General features: G+C 44.2%; 2 protein-coding genes across 3 annotated transcripts; both read left to right on the top strand.

Moving 5' to 3' along the window:
• Positions 1 to 2,113: 2,113 nt before the first annotated feature.
• LOC101785828 (protein TPR2) lies at positions 2,114 to 11,343 on the top strand. Its single transcript, XM_004972710.3, has 25 exons — positions 2,114 to 2,703; positions 2,799 to 2,978; positions 3,062 to 3,175; positions 3,260 to 3,418; positions 4,214 to 4,394; positions 4,528 to 4,654; positions 4,738 to 4,847; positions 4,938 to 5,076; positions 5,160 to 5,269; positions 5,377 to 5,446; positions 5,597 to 5,670; positions 5,751 to 5,846; positions 5,923 to 6,018; positions 6,289 to 6,416; positions 6,544 to 6,778; positions 6,859 to 7,026; positions 7,463 to 7,567; positions 7,639 to 7,788; positions 8,066 to 8,176; positions 8,259 to 8,438; positions 8,719 to 8,847; positions 9,357 to 9,452; positions 9,627 to 9,812; positions 10,381 to 10,556; positions 10,667 to 11,343. Exons 1-25 carry the CDS (start codon positions 2,624 to 2,626, stop codon positions 10,881 to 10,883), a joined length of 3,417 nt encoding a protein of 1,138 aa, XP_004972767.1. The 5' UTR covers positions 2,114 to 2,623; the 3' UTR covers positions 10,884 to 11,343.
• Positions 11,344 to 16,174: 4,831 nt separating this feature from the next.
• On the top strand, positions 16,175 to 19,791 carry LOC101771797 (pentatricopeptide repeat-containing protein At4g22760). 2 transcript variants are annotated; one of them, XM_012846956.2, is made up of 5 exons: positions 16,175 to 18,546; positions 18,623 to 18,761; positions 19,062 to 19,173; positions 19,260 to 19,342; positions 19,493 to 19,791. In XM_012846956.2, the coding sequence occupies exon 1, from the start codon at positions 16,366 to 16,368 to the stop codon at positions 17,950 to 17,952; it is 1,587 nt and encodes a 528-aa protein (XP_012702410.1). In that variant the 5' UTR covers positions 16,175 to 16,365; the 3' UTR covers positions 17,953 to 18,546; positions 18,623 to 18,761; positions 19,062 to 19,173; positions 19,260 to 19,342; positions 19,493 to 19,791. The 2 variants fall into 2 exon arrangements, with proteins under 2 accessions (XP_012702410.1, XP_012702409.1); XM_012846955.2 differs by having other exon boundaries at positions 18,623 to 18,768.
• The last annotated feature ends 312 nt before the right edge of the window (positions 19,792 to 20,103 follow it).

Genomic DNA, 20,103 nt, shown 5'->3' with positions numbered 1-20,103 from the left:
GGACCCAGTTGCGTTGGCAGTTGGCTGATAAGCGGAAGAACTTATATAGGTGGCGTGTATAGGTGAACTGACATATCATATTAAAGGCTGGACAGCTACTCGCGCACTAGGGCGCAGCGGGAAAGCGACAGGTCCGGAAATCGAGAATTATTGCGACCGAATCTCACCACACTACACGTACCCGGGGGCATCCGCGTGCCTTTTTCTCCGCTCCCGTCCAGCTTTTTTATGACCGCACATATCCTTGGCCTTTTTTGCGCCACCTTACTTGACAATTTACCCTTCAACCATTTTTTTAAGTTGGTAGTAATGTATGCAATTACATTCATGTGAAATGTGTACGTTGTGCTACCTATTTTCCGAGTGTGAATGACACTTTTAAACACATTTTTGTTGCAAGATGTGACAAGTTTGTTGCACGTGGGTTTCGACTAGTTGGTCGCTATGATTTTGTCCACATGTAGGTGCCAACAAGCTAGCTGCCGCAGTCTAGCTTGTTCGCACATCGGTGCAGACCAGGTAGCCACCATGGTCTTGTCCGCATGACAATGTAGACAAGCTATCTGTCGTGATCTTGTCTGTATGTCGGCGCAACCAATCTACTCGCCGTGGTATTGTCCACCCGTCTCCACACAAGCTGGACCTAGTCTTCTCCACTGACATGCATGTTGGTGCAGCCAATTTATCTGCCGCTTGTTCTGCACGTCGGCGCAGATGGGCTAGCCACCATGGTCTTGTCCATCCATTGGTGTAGACAAATCGGCCAGCACAGTTTTATCCGCACGCGTGAGCACCGACCAGCTGGCCGGTGCGGTTTTGTCCACATGTTGGTGCCGACCGGTTGGCCGCTGTGGTTTGTCTGCACATCGGCAAAGGCAAGCTAACCGCCACGGTTTTATCTGCATGTTGGGGGCAAATCAGTTAGTCATCATACTTTTATCCACACACTAATGCACCTCAGTGGCCGCCGCAGTCTTGCTTGCATGTTGGCGCATGCTAGTTGGTCGCTGATATTTTATTTGCACGCGATGTGGTTCTGTACGCACGCCATAAATCAACTTGATGCGAGGTGTACGTGTGCAAGCAAGCCAACAATTGACTTGCATTAAAACACTTCTTTTTGCACGTGGGCACAAACCAGCTATCCATTGCATTTTTGCACTCAAGTGAGTGCATAAAATCAACTGGGCTTGAGGTGTAGCGGTGCGGGTAAGCCAAAAATCAGCTTGCATTGCCGACATGTATTTTGCAAGGGTGGCTACGAGAGTCCATCCAAATCACACATAGATATTTTTCGGCAATACATCCAATTTAAGAAGTAGCATAGATGCACTTTGTTATACATGGATACTAATTTTAGATGGTGTGTGTTGTGTACACATATACAAAGAATAAAACTTCTTTTGGCAAAGAAGGGTATTTTCTATGGAAAGAAGGACTTGAACGAAAACAAGAAACCCTTACTTAACACATAGTGGATTGATGCACAAGATATTTAATCCATATCGTTATTAAAAATTTCTACATCAACAAACTATATCCACAAAAGCACACTCTTCTATTCTGTCTCCTGTCATTATCAAACTGAGTACACGCCTGGAAAGTTGGGTAGGTGTCTGGGTGCGCCTACCACGAACTGGTCGCGTTCAAAATTCGAAACCGGTGATGCGCCAGAAAGCCGAAAGCGATAGAGAGAGAGAGCGAAAAAAAAAACCGGCAAGAAAAAGAAGTTAATGGGTACGAGGAAGGATGACGTGGCAGCAGGGAAAACTTACAGTAGCTGGCGCCGAAATGACCATTCCGCCCTCGTCGGCCCCACGATCGTTGTGGGCCCCGCAGCCACCCCACGATGCTCCCCTAACCCCCGCGCCGAATGACCGAAACGCCCCTCCCCGGCTTGCAAGCGAGCGCGCGACCGCCCCACTTCCGCTTCTGCCCCTCGTCGAGAGATTTACGAGACTACCCCTGGACCCCTTGCCTCGGCAGTGGCAGTTGCGTGAATAGAGCAGCTGTTGCTTGGGTGTTACCGTCATTTCTTGGGTTGTCTGGGTTGCTATAAATGGGGTGCCTGGTCGAGGTGGTTATAAAACGCGGTCCAAAAAAACCAAAAGGAGAGAGAGGAAAAAATAGAGTGAGAGAAGTTTTCGGAGAGAGAAAGCAAGAGAGAGAGGGACAGAGAGAGATAAGAAGGGAAACGCGGCGGCTGGAGCTGAGGTTTGGAGACGGAGGCGGCGGCGGCGGCGCGGCCAAACCCTAGCCGGCGGCTGCGCGGTCGAGGCGGGAGCTCCTGGAGGCTCCGCCTGGCGGCCGGATTCGTGCCGCCGGCGTCGGCAGCTGCAGATCGGCCGTCGCGCCGACGGAATCGGCCCGGGATCCCGGCGGGATGGGCACGGCGAGGCCCGTGCTTCGGTTGTGAGCTTGCTTGGTCCGTGGGTTCTGGCTCTGATCTCGGGAGCTAGGCTTTGAGCTCGCTGCTGGTGTTTGCTGTGGTTTTGGGGGGCCGTTTGGACTTTGGAGCGGGTTTTGTGGGGGGATTTGGGAGGGGATCTGCCGACTGCCGGGAAGGCCGGAGGTTTAGGCGGGTTTTTGAGAGCTGGAGGCTCCGGGTGGGATCGGGGGAGCCATGTCGTCTCTGAGCAGGGAGCTGGTGTTCCTCATCCTGCAGTTCCTCGATGAGGAGAAGTTCAAGGAGACGGTGCACAAGTGAGTGTCCGCCATGATCGTGAATGGGTATTTTTGGAGCCCTGGCGTGTCGGGTGGGCTGAGATTCCTGATGCTTTTTTCGGTTGCTTGCGCAGGTTGGAGCAGGAGTCGGGCTTCTACTTCAACATGAAGCACTTCGAGGACCTTGTGCAGGGCGGCGAGTGGGACGAGGTGGAGAAGTACCTCAGCGGCTTCACCAAGGTGGAGGACAACCGCTACTCCATGAAGATCTTCTTTGAGATCCGCAAGCAGAAGTACCTCGAGGCCCTTGATAGGTGACTGGCTCATCATTAAGCTACTCTTGGTACTTGGTCCTTGTCAAGGTTGATTTGTGCTGAATTTGCTGTCGGTTTCACAGGCATGATAGGGCCAAGGCCGTGGAGATTCTCGTGAAGGATCTCAAGGTGTTCGCCTCCTTCAATGAGGAGCTGTTCAAGGAGATAACACAGCTGCTGACCTTGGAGAATTTTAGGTAAAGGCAAAGTTCCTCTCGGAAGCAAAATGTTCAGTGCATTTGGTCGATCTGGACGTGATTGTGTATTGATGATGAAAACAGGCAAAATGAGCAACTATCCAAGTACGGGGACACAAAGTCAGCTCGGAATATCATGCTCTTGGAGCTCAAGAAGCTCATCGAGGCGAACCCACTGTTCCGGGACAAGCTGAATTTCCCACCATTTAAAGCTTCGAGACTTCGCACATTGATAAATCAAAGGTGCTCGGTTGATTTAATTTTGATATGCTTAGTCACATGTATTGCCCTTCTTTGAAATACTAGAACACAATTTGTGAATAACAATGGTATTCTTTGGTATCAATTTGATTAGATTGTATGGTAGCATTTAATTTTCACGTGCACAAAAAGTAAATCAAAGACCTCTTGTCACATAACTGCGACATGCTGAGGTTTACTATTTTTGTTCATTATCTTCTTTCTGGTTATTCTGATGCTAAATAGTGTGTTTACATTACTTACCTTGATTAATGATGGATGAATAAGATAAAAGGGAGCAGAATGTTAAGTTGTAGCGCTGAACCATTAAAGGATTTTTAAGGGAGCAGACTGATTGACTACATAATAAATATGCATTCTCTGCCACTTTGAAATTGAGTTTTACTAATGGAGGGAGTGGTTAAATGTAGTCAATGCTTCCTTGGCTCTTTGACTTGTTGGAATTTTACTTCTGGTTGTTACTGACTACAGATTCTTTTTGATATAGATCTTTCTTTTGAGATTGTTTCGTGTGGTTTGGACATGTCCACCTGTTTACCCCAATAGCTTTTATCAAATACGACAATATACAAACAAAATTGTCTTTTTGTAGGGGTTCTAGCTTTAGATGCCTATAGCAGACACCATCCTTTTCTTATCCTAATGTTGTATCTATGCATGCCATAATTGGGATGTATCTGCTTGCTGTGACGTACAAGTCTAAAAATGCTTCCAGAAACACATTTTGTGCTTGTAAAAGGCGATACTAACCGGGGTTTGTTTCCTTTTGACTTTCAGTCTGAACTGGCAACACCAGCTCTGCAAGAACCCCAGACCAAACCCTGACATTAAGACCCTCTTTACTGATCACTCTTGTGCTGCTCCTACCAACGGAGCAAGAGCTCCTCCGCCTGCCAATGGACCCCTTGTTGGATCCATCCCTAAGTCAGCTGGATTTCCACCAATGGGTGCTCATGCTGTAAGTATTGCCACAAGCAGACATTTTACTTATCCTAACCGTCAGTTACTTAGCTGTGTGCGGTCGTAGAGGCCGGAACCTTTTCCGTTTTCTAAAAAAACCATCAATTACTTATGACTCTTCAATCTTGCAGCCATTCCAACCTGTAGTGTCGCCATCTCCGAATGCAATTGCAGGTTGGATGACAAATGCCAATCCCTCTTTGCCTCATGCTGCTGTTGCACAAGGACCGCCTGGTCTTGTTCAGGCTCCAAACACAGGTAAGTTGAACTTGATTGAGCTAAATGGTGGTTGTCACCAGTGGCAGTGTTTGACCCTTTCTGAACCTTCTGTTTCCTTGCAGCGGCATTTCTAAAGCATCCAAGAACCCCTACAAGTGCACCTGGTATTGATTACCAGTCTGCAGATTCAGAACATCTCATGAAAAGAATGCGTGTAGGGCAACCAGATGAGGTACTGGATGAACTCAGAGACATTTGTGTTTAGCCTCACTCTTTTTCTGCATTTCCATAATCAAATTATGATTCATTAAAACTATGACAGGTATCTTTCTCTGGTGCAAGTCATCCTGCCAATATGTACACACAAGAAGACCTTCCCAAACAAGTGGTTCGTACCCTTAATCAGGGTTCTAATGTTATGAGCCTGGATTTCCATCCTGTTCAACAAACCATTCTTTTAGGTACTTGCTGGGAACACACCCCTTGGTTGTTGAACTGTTACTTTGGTAACTGTCCATTACATTTAGTTTTCTGATCCACACAGTTGGAACAAATGTTGGTGACATTGCGGTATGGGAGGTTGGTTCACGCGAAAGGATAGCTCACAAGACTTTCAAAGTTTGGGATATTGGTTCCTGCACATTGCCTTTGCAGGTGACTGCTTAAAGTTACTTTTATTACCATGTTTCATGCTGCTGGAAGTAGCAGCTTGGTGTCTTGAAGTGGTGTGTTCTCATGCACAGTTTGCGTTTTATGTGCAGGCTGCACTGATGAAAGATGCTGCAATATCTGTCAATAGATGTCTGTGGAGCCCTGATGGAACTATTCTAGGTATGGAGTGGTTTACTTCAGTGCTACTATCCACATTTGGGCATGCAATTACGGGTCATTATGGCATACTTTGGGGCTATTTTCTCTTTGATCCTAGTAATGGAGATATTGAGTTCCTCCTGTCTCATATAAGTGTGATTTGATTTCCAGGTGTTGCTTTCTCGAAGCATATTGTTCAGACATACACATTCGTACCTAATGGAGACTTACGGCAGCAAGCAGAGGTGTGTGCATATTCTAATAGTGATTAGGGATAAATGCTAACAGCCTTTAAGGTATCTTAACTCCTTTTCAAATGTAACAGATTGATGCACACATTGGTGGGGTTAATGACATAGCCTTCTCTCACCCCAACAAGACCCTATCTATCATTACGTGTGGTGATGACAAACTCATTAAGGTGAGGATATTGTATGATCTTTTTATTTTCTCAAAACAAACTAGGCTTGGGTATATTTATACATTGGGTTTGGCAGGTGTGGGATGCTCAAACAGGACAAAAGCAATACACGTTTGAAGGCCATGAAGCTCCAGTGTATTCTGTATGCCCGCACTACAAGGAGTCCATTCAGGTACCCTTGGAACAACTTCAATGCTGATATTCTTGATACTCTTGTATTTATTTTGCACTGCCATTGCAGGTCTTATTTATTAGCATTCTGGCCATTGTGCCAACCCTTCCATCTTTTGATAAAAGGCATTTGCATTTCTGTTTGCGTCAACTACTTCATTTCCATTAGCTATAATGTTTGATATGCAAAGGTTCTGTTTAGACTATTTAACGTTAGTAGTTGTGATTTATTGTATTGATTTCTCATTTAGCTTTCTGACTTGCCCTGTAGTTTATCTTCTCCACCGCCATTGATGGAAAAATCAAGGCATGGTTATATGATTGCTTGGGCTCAAGAGTTGACTATGATGCCCCTGGACATTGGTGTACTACTATGGCTTACAGTGCTGATGGGACAAGGTGAGATGTAGCAACTGTTGTATTGTAGAGTTTAATAGCTGTTGAAGAGTAACAAGATATGTGAGCATCTTGATTCATTTTTAGTTTTCAGTCATTTCAGCTGTTCACTTCTGAACTTTTCTTGCAGGCTCTTCTCTTGCGGTACCAGTAAAGAAGGTGATTCCCACTTGGTTGAGTGGAATGAAACTGAAGGGGCTATTAAGAGGACATACAATGGCTTCAGGAAACGTTCGCTCGGTGTTGTTCAGTTTGACACAACCAGGAACCGCTTCTTGGCTGCTGGAGATGAATTTCTTGTTAAATTCTGGGATATGGATAACACTAACATACTAACAACAACAGATTGTGATGGTGGACTGCCTGTTAGTATCCCTTTTTTGTCTATTATCTGACTTGCCCATACTGAATATCTTCTTAACACTCTTTTACTGATAATTTGCAGGCAAGCCCTCGTTTGAGATTCAATAGAGAAGGCTCGTTACTCGCTGTTACAACTAGTGACAACGGGATTAAAATACTTGCCAACACTGATGGGCAGAGGTTGCTTAGGATGCTGGAAAGTAGAGCATTTGAGGGTTCTAGAGGACCTCCTCAACAAATAAATGCCAAGGTAGTGTTACATAAACTTACTGAGTATTACATAATTTGGTTATATTTACTTTTATTCTTCTTTGTCATGCTGAAAATTTTGTTAGACCCTATGAGACCCCCTTGGTTCAGTGCTGCACTTTGCCACAACTCAGGCAAATGTGCCTATCAGATGCTAGTATCTTGCTTGCTGCTTCTAGAGTTGTGGTGAACTACTGCCGGGCATAGTTAGTCATTGTTGCCACATTTGTGGCAGACAAAAGCTAACTCTTTCTTTCTTGCTTATGGTTCTTTGAGAAGATACACTAGAAGGGGTTTTGAGTTAAGTAGTCAACTGATTTGTTTGATTAGAAACTTCACCGCTTAGCTGCCTACTTTTTATGTTAACTTTTGTTGGGAATTTGGTGACATTGACAAGGTTTGTTATTATCTTATTCCCATGTTTGGTTTTAATGCAGCCTCCAATTGTTGCCCTTGGTCCTGTTTCAAATGTCTCCAGTCCTATAGCAGTGAATGCCGAGCGGCCTGATCGGATCTTGCCTGCAGTGTCAACAAGTGGCTTGGTAGGTTCCTTCTGCCTTGCTGTCCTCTCTTGCTGTTCATTATGTAGGTTTGCTAAAAGTACAAACTTCAGGCACCTATGGATGCAAGCAGAACTCCAGATGTTAAACCAAGAATAACAGATGAATCTGAGAAGATGAAAACCTGGAAGTTGGCTGACATTGTTGATAATGGGCATCTTCGAGCCCTGCATTTGTCAGACACAGACACGAACCCAAGCAAGGTATGTTAACCTATGTTTTCTTGTACATCTTTTTGAATCACTGTATTGTAACTGAATTATATAGTTTGATCAGACATAATCAATCTGACACGTGATCTGTTCTCTATATTAAAATTAGTGATAAGTAGGTTTATCCTTGGATGTGAAAGGATGATAGTCTGTCCGACTGTTGCATAGCATAAAGTTGTTTTTGGTGTGATTTGATAGACAGTGTAATCCAGTATGTTGATGTTCTGGGTTTTCTGATAATGGATATGCTTGTTTCTTTGATCCACAGGTTGTCCGTTTGTTATATACAAATAATGGGATTGCACTGTTGGCTCTTGGCTCCAATGCTGTTCATAAGTTGTGGAAATGGCAAAGGAGCGACAGAAATCCTAATGGCAAGGTTCGATCAGAGAATTTCACTTTCTTCAATTTAAATGCAGTCTTGTTTGCTTGTTTTCTGAATTTGTTGTTGTGTCCTGTAGTCTACTGCATCTGTTGCGCCTCAAATGTGGCAACCAGCAAATGGGATTCCGATGACAAACGACACTAATGATGGCAACCCAGAAGAAGCAACTGCCTGCATTGCATTGTCGAAAAATGACTCCTATGTTATGTCTGCGTCTGGTGGCAAGGTGTCCTTGTTCAACATGATGACATTCAAGGTAGAAGTCCTTTTTAGTACCTGCCGCAATAATTTTGTTAGTTCCATAGATGTCCATAAGTATGTTATAATGCATCGTATTTTTTGGCTGATAACTTACATATAAAAAATGTTATTCCTTGATCACACCATTACCAATTTTGTTAGTTCCATAGATGTCCACGAGTATGAGTTATAACACATCATATTTTTTGCTGGTAACATAAGATAAAAAGTGTAACTCCTTGATTGCGCCATTACTGATGTCTAACTCTTCGGCTTGGATACGGGATCTCTCACAGGTCATGACTACTTTCATGGCGCCTCCACCTGCTGCAACTTTCCTCGCATTCCACCCACAAGATAATAATATCATCGCTATTGGAATGGAGGACTCTACCATTCAAATCTATAACGTCCGCATTGATGATGTATGTTATTGTCTCTCTTTGATCATTGTTACTCCATTTTGAAATTTATAAAATTTTAGTTAGCGGCAGGACTTTATATTTAACTGCTAAGACTTACAAAGCTTAGCTTGATCATTTGGTTTGTGAAAATGGCACTATAGAATTTGCTATGAGCTACATGCATTTATATTTTGTTGCTAACATATTACTGTGGAAATTTGTAGTCAAACCTATTTATCGGAGACTGTTTAGTGAGTCATATGAAAGGTACTTTTTGGTGTTTTGTAATGGAGCTTGGCGGCTCTTGTAAATGCTATTTTTCATACTTATATTTCAATCAAATACATGCTACGAGCACTCAACGGTATTCAATTAGCTAACCTTCAAGAGTTATAGGCTTGGGAATTTGTTGTCTCACTAACTCTTGATTCCTGTTATTGCTGAATTTCACACTTTTAATGTATTTGTTACCCCTTAGTGCATGTTTATTGTTAGTCTTAGTATTAATGTGTCTTATCAAATCTCATCAGGTCAAAAGTAAGCTCAAGGGTCATCAGAAAAAGATTACTGGGCTAGCCTTTTCTCAATCTATGAATGTGCTAGTATCATCAGGTGCTGATGCTCAGGTATGATAATATGGTTTTTGCTCTATCAAATTCTAATGGATATAAAATTAAATGCTAGAAAGCTGCCTGCTTATGTTGGTTCCACTATTATACTTTGCAAAATCTTGTTTGCAGTCATCGTGACAAGAATGGGTTACTTATATGTTTCTGATTAGTTGATTTAAAATGTTGCAGCTATGTGTATGGAGCATTGATGGTTGGGAGAAAAAGAAATCAAGATATATCCAACCCCCAGCGAACCGGTCTGGTACTTTAGTTGGTGATACAAGGGTGCAGTTCCACAATGACCAGACACATCTTTTGGTAGTTCATGAGAGCCAATTGGCAATCTATGATGGAAATCTTGAATGTTTGCGCTCGGTTAGTTTCTTTCATCTTCTGTTAATCTAGTAGTGTTCTTGACTTTGCCAATTTTCCTAGGATGAATGACATTAGATTCATTGATTTTTCCTCATTTATAATCCAGCCATTTCTTTTCTTTTTTGTATATTACTGTGGGGATATTCACATTTTCCATGAATGCTCACTGATATTAACTAAAATGATTTCATAACTGAACTTTTTTACCTGATGCATGATCACTTTGCATGTGTTGCATAATCATACATCAAAGTAATACATTGTAGTTTGCACTGTGTGTGCCTTAGTAATGTTATGCTACTACTCATCTTAACTACTCCCTTCGTCCCAAATTATATTCGTTTTGGCTTTTCTAGATACATTGCTTTTGCTACGCACCTAGAATATATTATGTCTAGATACGTAGCAAAAGCTATATACTAGAAAAGCCAAAACGAATAGTAATTTGGGACGGAGGGAGTATATTTTTATCAAGGGATGGTTTAAGTATTTTTATCGTTCCATGAATTGGAACATTGTGCCTTGTCATACTTCCATTGACTTTCTATTGGTACTTGAATATATGCAGTGGTCCCCAAGAGATGCGCTCCCAGCTCCAATCTCGAGTGCAATATACTCATGCGATGGTCTCTTGGTCTACGCTACATTCTGCGATGGTGCTATTGGAGTCTTTGAAGCGGACTCCCTTAGATTACGTTGCAGGATTGGACCTTCTGCATACATTCCACCTTCAATGTTACCTACGTACGTGTATCACTTGCACTACTTTATTCAGGCTGTGTTGTCTACTAAAGTTTTTGCAAGCTACCAATGTTCTGGTTGCTGTTTCTCACTCGATCCATCTTGTCCAACAGTTCTGGACGTGTTTACCCCTTGGTGGTTGCTGCTCATCCCGTGGAGCCTAACCAGATTGCACTCGGCATGAGCGACGGTAAAGTCCACGTGGTTGAGCCATTAGACGCGGACCCAAAGTGGGGGACGGCACCGCCTCAGGACAACGGAGCGCACCCAGCAATAACAGCCGCACCATCAGCTGCTAGCAACCAGGCATCTGATCAGCCGACAAGGTGACTCACCCGCAGCATTGAGATTCCTTAGCGCAAAGAATTGTAGGACCTGTAGGAGATAGGGAGAACAGACAAACAGTTAGATTATCAGAGGAGGTCATATTTATCAAGTCCACAGCGTCTCCTTGCTCGTGGCGGCAGCGCCCAGGTAGTGATTGATGATGACATTGCTAAGTTAGGTCTTTTTGGTTCTTTTCCGCCCCTGAAAATCCTGACCGCAACCTGGTGCTGCCGTCGCATCCGCGGAGATGGTCTGTTGGCATCATCTTCCTCTTTTGTAAAGCTTTTCCTGCTCTGAGCTTAGTGGTGCCTTAGATTGTTCATTTTCTGCCCTGTTGTTGGGGGCAACTATTTGTAGTGTACAAATATGGTGGTATGTTGGATGGTGATATTTTGCGTGGCCTGTGATGACGGATTCCACCAAGTTAGAGGGTCTATTTGATTTGATGGGTGTTTGCTGACCATGGCTCTAGATTGTTCGATTTATCGTGTGCCTGTGCCGTGTTCTGAATTTGTCACCTTGGAGGACATGGCGTGGTTTCATATTGAGCTTTGCTGCTGTTTCGTCGACCTACATACCAGATTCTGGATGTGCTGCGTTGGAGTCGACCGTCGTCCCGTGCGTTGTTGTACGTGATGCGACGCAATTGGTAAATTCTACGGTCACAATTGATAAATTTGTACGGTAGACCATTGTTTACACCTTTACCTCCCTGATGCCTTTGCTACTCGAGTCGCGTGAAAATATGCTTCCTTCGATTGCTGGGGGTACTGCCAGTTACGTAGTAAATTATAACTTACTCAATTTCAAATTACAAGTCATTCTAATTTTTTTTGAGATGTTTCGTTCTAATTTTTTTTGAAGAATCAAAACATCTCAAGTTTGATTAAATTAGTACCATTGGTTTATTCATTAAATATATTTTCATAGTATAACTATTCGGTGACACAAACTTTTATGATCTTTTTTATAATTTTGATCAAACATTAAATGGTTTGAGTCTTCAAGAAAGTTGAAATGACTTATAATTTGGAACGGAGGGAGTAGTTGCCTAGATTTTCACTTTTTTAAGCATGTACAGTAGTATTCATGTGATTGTGGAATCTTCTATATGATGATACTGTCTCCATTTCATAATATAAGGTGCATGTATTTTAAGATCCAGACTTACTATCTTTGACCAACAATTGACTTGTGATTGATACTTAAACATACTTTCCTATTATAATGATTTTTCCCCCTACAAATGCAATATATGGGGAGTTAAGAGTCAAAATCTAGTTTCGAAGACCATGCTAACTCCCTATAGTCTTGATCGGTTAATCCCCTCTTTCAAAAGGGATTGGAGGGAATTGAGAGGGATTTTGATTCATAGGAGATTTAATCCCTACTCAAATCATCTCCAAACTCCTTCAAATCGACAAGGCCTAAGTGGAACAGAGGGAGAATCTGATTATGGAATGACACATGGAAATTTGACGCCATATGTATAAATAAATAAAATTCGTACCAAGCTTTCTCCAATGGTTAGACATTGATCTTGAGTACAAAACAACTTTAGAAAATTTGAATATAAGGCAAATGACGTTGCTTGGTATGCTTTGTATGGATACCGGGTTTCGAGTTGTGTTTCTTTGGTCGCCGCGAAAGTATCGAGTTTTGTGAAAATGTAGACGAGATTTAAGTTAAGTTGTAATTTTTTTGACAAACAATTGTTCTTTCCCGTTCAGGATCACGTAATAGTGAGATTTCGCCCAAATGTTGACAAATTGTTTGTACTACATGGTTGTTGTGCATTATAATTTTATATATAGTCATGAGCAAGGATCATTCTCACCACATTTGTAACACATTGTGCTTTTAGCCTACTATATTGGTAACACATAGGGTCTACTTGGTTGTCTTGCGCAAACTTGTTCACTACTTTGGCAAGGCCTGTCAAGGCAATCCTTGCTAGGTGGGAAGCTCAAAAAGCAAGGAAATCCTTGCTTACCTTGCCCAAATTTAAAACGAGCCAAAATTTAAACCAAGCAAATCAACCAAACATGCTTGCATGTTCTCTAACCTTGCTAGGCAATGGTGAGCAAGAGAACCAAGCATACCCATGGTTGTGGGATCCCCATGGTTGTTGTAGAGTCTTAACTGTTTCGAGATAAAAAATATTGACCGTAAAAGATGAAATGTTATGTGAAAAGACCTCTACCCTAGTGGTTAGAGCTACTGACTTTGGTCAAAAAAGATGAAATGTTATAAAAGTATTTTTTTATTTTGAGAAAATTTATACTTATATTCCCTGTATATATCGGTATCAGGCATACAACCTTCATATTTAAAAAAACTTGGGTTGCCTGAAAGTTAACCAAGCACACTTTCAAGCCCATACATGAAAGTTAACCAGTTTAAACTTGGGTTGCCTGAAAGGCTAAACAAAATAAGCACTGTTTGGTACTTCTTAAAATGGGTTTGTGATGATGGTGACTTGAGAGGATGGGAGTTGCCCTGTCTTAATTTCTAGACCCTGGACTATTGGAATTCACAGTGCACCTGGTTCTTTTACTAGTTTGTTTAGAAAGTCTCTTGATATAAATTTTTGCTTTGATTATTATTTTGTATGGTCACATAATCCACAATTGTGAAGTTTTCATGTAGTAAAGACGATCTGAAAGTTGGTCATATACCATAATATTGTTTGACAATGAAATTCTAACTTCATCTACCTATGAAAAAGACTAACACATAAATTCAGTTCTTAGTAGTTTACCTATATGATGTCTTTCTTCACGATCCCTAGATGTTTTCAATCAAGATTTTTTTGGCAAAGTGGTGACCACGGAGCATTCTGTGCCAAACCCAAGGATCAAGAGGGCTGGGAATTCAGGATTGGATATAAAAAACACAGCTTTGCTCAGTAAATGGCTTTACAAGCTTCTCACCACAGATGGGACTTGGCAACAATTACTGCGTAACAAATATCTTCACCCTAAGCCACTTTCACATGTCCAATGAAAAATGGGGACTCACATTTTTAGGCTAATTTGATGAAGATAAAAAGGGAATTCCAACATTTTGGTACGTTTATAATCAAAGATGGAATACAGGTTGGGTTCCCGACGGGAGAAGGGGTGATGGGACACAGTTGGCTCACGGTGGACTTTGGCGTAGCCAAGCTGGGGCAGCCATGGCTGGAAGCCAGCTTGGGCGCAGTGGCCAATCGAAATGGCATGGTTGCGGAATTTCTACCACATTGGGGGGTAAATTGGAGTGTGATTGTGATGTATCGATGATGAACAGGCAAGATGAGCACTTGGACACATCGCCAGCCCGGGATGCTGTGTTCATGGAGATCAAGAAGCTAATCAAGGCGAACCCACTGTTCCAGGACAAGCTGGATTTCCCATCGTTTGATGCGTCCAGACTTCAGACTCTGATGAATCAAAGGTATTCTTTTTTATTTGAATGTTGGCGTGCTCTTTTTTTAATTCCTTGCACCTTCATATTAATATTAGGGATGCTATATCTGTACTAAAGTTGATTGGTATTCTTTCGTTTACAATTAGGAATGCCTACCAGTAAATTTTGGTATAAAATTGTGTACACTTTATGATGTTGGCAGTTGGCAGATATAAGTGAACAGTTTCTGGTTTTTGTGTAGTTCTTCGATGCTACATAATGTGTTTTCTGTATCTTGCTGAAACAATGATGGATGCATAAAAATTGAGGCACTGCAGTTTAAAGGATGGTAATGGTTAACTGGTTATTACTGTCCAATGCATATTCCCAAGCCAATCCGTAAGTTTAACCAGTTTAATTTTGGTTGCCTGAAATGCTAAGCAATTTTTACTACTTTTTTTTTTTTTACTGAAATGGGGTTTAACGGAGACCGGAGAGGATGGGGATTTGCGCTGTCTATTTACTCGAGGCCTTGGACTATTGGAATTTTGAGTATGCTGACTCTTTTTTAGCCTATTTAGAAAGTCTTTTTGATATATATATATATATATATTTTAATATAGACAAGATCTGAAACTTGGTCATATACCATAATATATTTAGCAACATATTGTCGAATGGTAGCACTTAGGGGGATAGGGAGGAAGAAGAAACAGTTGGAGTTGATAAGTGTAAAGCTTTTCTTGCTATGAGGAAGTGATACCTTAGGGGTGTGTTTGGATGGAGGGACGGAGGGGACGGGACAGGGTCATCCCTCTTTTTTGGGATGAGATGATTCCACTTGATGTTTGGTTGGAGGGATGGAGACGTCCCTAGTTTAGTATTTGGTTGGAGGGACGGGGTGAGGGATGAGATGGACGGCGTTTTCGTGACGTTAACTGTGGGTCCCAATTATCATTCACTCTAACACTGCGGGGCCCACTGTCAGCTACTCCGCTGCCGACGCTCACTGCCGACGCCATGGCATGCTCCACCGCCGCCCGGCCCCAGCCGGCTCGCGCCGCCACCCCCGGCCACGGCCGGCTCCACCGCCGCCGCATCCTCGCCTATCCCCGCCACGGTCGGCTCGCGCCGCCGCTGCATCCTCGCCATCCCCGCCGCGACCTGCTCCGCCGCCGTCGCTCAGCCCCGGCTGGCTCGCGTCGCCCCGCCGCCGCGGCATCCTTGCCCATCCCACGCGCAGCCTGCTCCGCCGCCGCCGCCCCTGGCCTCGCGCCGCCCTGGCCTTGCGCGAGACGGCATTAGCGATGTCCGTGAGGGACGGGATCGGTCCGGCTTTTTTTGGAACGGATCCATCCCACTTTTGAGGAATATTCCATTTTGATGCTGTCCTCATCCTAATGTCTCTCCAACCAAACACATGTAAAACTGGAACCGTCGCATCCCGTCCCTTCATCCAAACATACCCTAACACACCCTAGATGTTCCTTACTTCTGTCCTATTTTGGGGCAGGAATTTGTACAGTAAACTGCACATGATGGAATGCTCATATTTGCGGTGTCAGCGATGAACTGATGATAGATTCTGCCATCTCGGTTTTCTCATTCTGTGCCATGTTTCAAAAACTTGGGCATCTTGTGTGACATATGCGTTGAGATAATTTGCAAGAAGTTTGTTAAGGTAAGGGCAATTGAAACAAGCCTTTTCTGGAAATGGACTCTTAGAATCAAAGGCAGTAAACATAATCCATAGGATTAACGTGTAAGGTGATGATCAGAGGTTGCCACTAGGATACCTGAAAATTTCGGTTTAAATAATTCGGTAAAACATAATTTTCAAAAATAATTCGGTGAAAATTCAGAGCCTACCCTACCACCCCAGTCCACAACCCAGTGGCCATTGCCAACGGGCCCTGGCACCGCGTCCCTCTCAGTCCCCGGCGAGCCAACCTCGTCGCCGGTCCGGTCATCTCAGTTCGCAGTGGCGAGCGATCCGTCCCTCCCACTCCTTTAGCGCGTAGTCAACGAGGACTCGTGCCGCCGCCGAGGGATAGGCAGCCCCGCGGGAGGACGCGTGGCACCAGGCTCGCTGCCCATGCGCGCCCCACCCGCCGCCGCTGGCTTCAACTCGCCGTGGACGCTCGCCGTCCGCGCCGCGGCGGACCAGGGCCGGCCCCGCCACGCCGTGGCGCTCTACCTCTCGTCGCTGCGCGCGTCGCACCGCCCCTGCCCCTTCGCCCTCGCCGCCGTCCTCAAGTCCGTGCCCCGCCTCCCGGCCCACGCCGCGCTCCCCGCGGCCGCCTCCCTCCACGCGCACCTCCTCCGCCTCGGCCTCCTCTCCCACCCCTACCCGCACGCCGCGCTCGCCCACCTCTACTCCCGCCTCCTTCCCCCGCACCACCACGCTGCGCGGGACCTGCTCGATGGCACGCCCGCGCTGCGCCGCCACTCCCTTCTCGTCTCGTCCAACTCGCTCCTCGCCTCCCGCCTCCGTGCGGGGGACATCCCCGCCGCGCGCGCCCTGTTCGATACGATGCCCGCGCGGGACGTCGTGTCGTGGAACTCCATGGTTGCCGGCCTCGCCAAGGCCGGCCACCTCGACGAGGCCATCGAGCTGTTCGATCAAATGACCGAGAGGAACGCCGCGTCCTGGAACTCCCTGGTATGCGGGTTCATTGCACAGGGCCAGCTAGCCCGAGCGAGGGAACTGTTCGAGCGGATGCCAATCAGGAACAATGTCTCCTGGATCACGATGATCTCAGGGTATGCCAAGGCCGGGGACGTCCAAGCTGCTGCTGACCTGTTCGAGAGGATGGAAAGCAAGGACCTTTATGCCTGGAACGCGATGATCGCATGCTATGCGCAGAATGGCTGCGCCCGGGAGGCGCTTGGTATTTTTAACCAGATGCTGAAGCCACATGTTTGGGTGCTGCCCAATGAGAAGACTTTCTCATCTGTGATATCTGCTTGCTCGCAGCTGGGGGACTTGAGGTTCGGCCTCTGGGTCGAGAGTTTCATGGGGTCTGTGGGTGTTGAGCTGGATGATCACCTGCGCACTGCTCTTGTTGATTTGTACACCAAGAGCGGGCGGATGGATAGGGCTTTCGACTTGTTCAGAGGCTTGCGGACAAGAGACCTGGTATCTTACAGCGCAATGATAGTGGGCTGTGGCATGCATGGCAAGTTAAGTGAAGCTGTTGGCTTGTTCAAGGAAATGTCTGATGCAAATATCAATCCTAATGCGGTGACCTTTGTTGGGTTGTTGTCTGCATACAGTCATGCGGGACTGATGGAAGAAGCCCGTGCTTGCTTCGCTTCCATGTCAACCAAATATAGGATTGATCCCTCAGTGGAGCACTACACCATTATGGTAGATCTTCTTGGGCGTAGTGGAAAGCTGGACGAAGCGTTCCAGCTGATCATGCAGATGCCAATGCGGCCACATGCTAGTGTTTGGGGTGCCTTGCTTCTTGCTTGCAGGTTGCACAACAACGTTGAGCTTGGGGAGGTTGTTGCTTCAAAGTGCTTTGAACTGGAGCCTAAAGAGACTGGATATTACATTCTTCTGGGTAACATTTATGCACAAGCAAAAAAGTGGGAAAAGGTTAAGAGATTAAGGAAGATAATGGCGGAAAGAGGTTTGAGTAAGGTGCCTGGGAGTAGCTGGCTGCATGTTGCGTAAATCAATTCTATAGGTCTCACTCATTTCACTTTCGATCATAGCTGATAAATCAACATACAACTCAGATTTTTTGGCAACAGAATTTGAGAAGATGGGGAGTCAATGACATGAGTTATTTAGTTTCTCATCTTCACATAATTTCCATTCTTCATGCTTCGCAACCTCTCTATGTGGTTTCAGAGAAAATTGGATTCAGCTGTTCTTTTTGCTATCTCACTGCAGCATTAGAGCATGTGTAATGGCATACAGCATCTTCAATCCTTGCCACCTTTGGATTTCATTATGTGGAGAAGAGAGGAAGATAATGGAGATTTGGGCTCAACAATATAGGAAAAAGAACATGAGTTTGTCTTGGTCCATGTTTTGATGAGAGGAGTGCTGAAGGGGCTCAAGTTGAGAAGCTATGACTACCTCTTACGTTGTCTCTAGATGATATGGATGCTCCATTGGAGATGCCTTATGTCACCTGGCCACCTTGGAACATTCAGGCATTCCTCAGGAAATCCATAATGGCTCTGTTGCCATCAACGTTTTCTCAAGTATATGTGTATATTAGTTACACATGGCCTTACGCCTTCTGATTGATGTTAACTGGTGCGTGCATAGAATTTATCTGTATTTATCACAATTCGGCTTATGTGACTGATGTCAATCACAATTTACTTCGCAGTTGTGCATTAATGGAGTAATGTCTTATGCCTTCGATAATTGATGCAAATTGCTGTCCACAAGGCTGCCCATGGGAAAATGGTGGATACTGTGGAGAAAAGCTTGTTGACATGCAGAAAGGCGGCTATTGTCAAAATCAAGTATTAGGTTCATTACCTTTTCGAATAGCATAATAACAAAAGTATTTCCAAATTCACACTTAGTGTAGCCACTGTGTAAATAGCATGGAGGATTTCATTTTCAATTCATGCTGGATATGGTCAACTGCTCTCTCTTCTTTCTGCAAGAGCTTTTACTGTCATCAAACAAACAGTACTGTTTCAGAAATGTGGCAGTGAACTGTCTGTTCTCTATTTGCAAGCTGTCTGAACAACTTAAGATCAAGTGATGAAATGTGAAGTCCTTTAGAGGTTGCTTATGATGTCTTGTTACATTTTCAGGGATCACAGTTGAAGAAAGTATTTGCTGCAAAGCTTTTAGCCATGACATTTGCCTCTCCATTCAGCTGCACTGAAAAGTGTACATACCACTATCAGCAGTAGTACCTGACTGGTAAATTATTGCTCTTTCTTCTGGCCATATTTATTCATCTTTCTTCAGAGGGACAACGTTTACGTATTTTCATCAAATTGCATCAGGTTGAAAGCAGGTGCAGGGGCCATTACAAAAAGGATCACTGGAGCGACACTTTCTCAACTAGTGAATATGCTTGTATCATCAGGTGTGTTACTTTTCATATTCGCATTGTGCCTCATCCTGTCACTTACCAACCTGTGATAATTACCTGCGATTCTCCTTTGTATTGTTACATTGGTTGTTGTGATCATCCTATTTGATTTTTTTTCTTCTCTGTTGTTCCTTGATGTTGCAGTACCCTTAGAAGATGCGCTTGTGGCTCCTCATTCGCCTCTTGATTTATATTCTGGACTCTGCAGTGAAGCTACTGGATCAATTTTGTAAATCTTTCGACCTTGCTAGATGTATTTCATTCTGTCCTTTGGGACAGCTGTTTGTAGCGTACAGTGCGGTGACAGTTTATGTTGACCTTACGGATGATAGAATCAATCAAACATTCGGCAAATCATTCTGCCTGGCTGAACGCTTTGATCTGTTGCCCTGACGTTTGTCATGTTGAATGATATGGTGACTGAATGACGGGTGATGCTTTTACTCAGGGCTTCAACTGTTTCGATCTGACATGATAATTTTTGTCATGTTCATTCAGATTCGACACCTTATGCAAGTATGCCTTATCATGTTCATTCAGATTCGACACCTTATGGAAGTATGCCAATTCAAATGTTTCCATCAATTCGTCAGTTTTTAAGTCTTTTGAGAGGATCGGTTCGTCAGGTTTGGCACTGATTCCATACCAGATCATGTTCATTCGCAGAGCTTCTGACGGCCACGATAAAACTTCTTGGGTGCCTTCCGGAGCGTTGATTTCCGATCCGACGGCTTCGGCGCGGGAAGTGTCCAGTG

Source organism: Setaria italica, chromosome VI (assembly GCF_000263155.2).
Source record: "Setaria italica strain Yugu1 chromosome VI, Setaria_italica_v2.0, whole genome shotgun sequence".
Lineage (NCBI taxonomy): Eukaryota > Viridiplantae > Streptophyta > Magnoliopsida > Poales > Poaceae > Setaria > Setaria italica.
This window is presented reverse-complemented; position numbering and strand designations above follow the sequence as displayed.

Coding starts and splice junctions, on each gene's coding strand:
- LOC101785828 (XM_004972710.3), top strand. CDS start 2,624: ATGTCGTCTCTGAGCAGGGAGCTGGTGTTCCTCATCCTGCAGTTCCTC. Junction 2,979..3,061: donor TACCTCGAGGCCCTTGATAG/GTGACTGGCTCA, acceptor TCGGTTTCACAG/GCATGATAGGGCCAAGGCCG. Junction 7,568..7,638: donor CAGTGTCAACAAGTGGCTTG/GTAGGTTCCTTC, acceptor TACAAACTTCAG/GCACCTATGGATGCAAGCAG.
- LOC101771797 (XM_012846956.2), top strand. CDS start 16,366: ATGCGCGCCCCACCCGCCGCCGCTGGCTTCAACTCGCCGTGGACGCTC.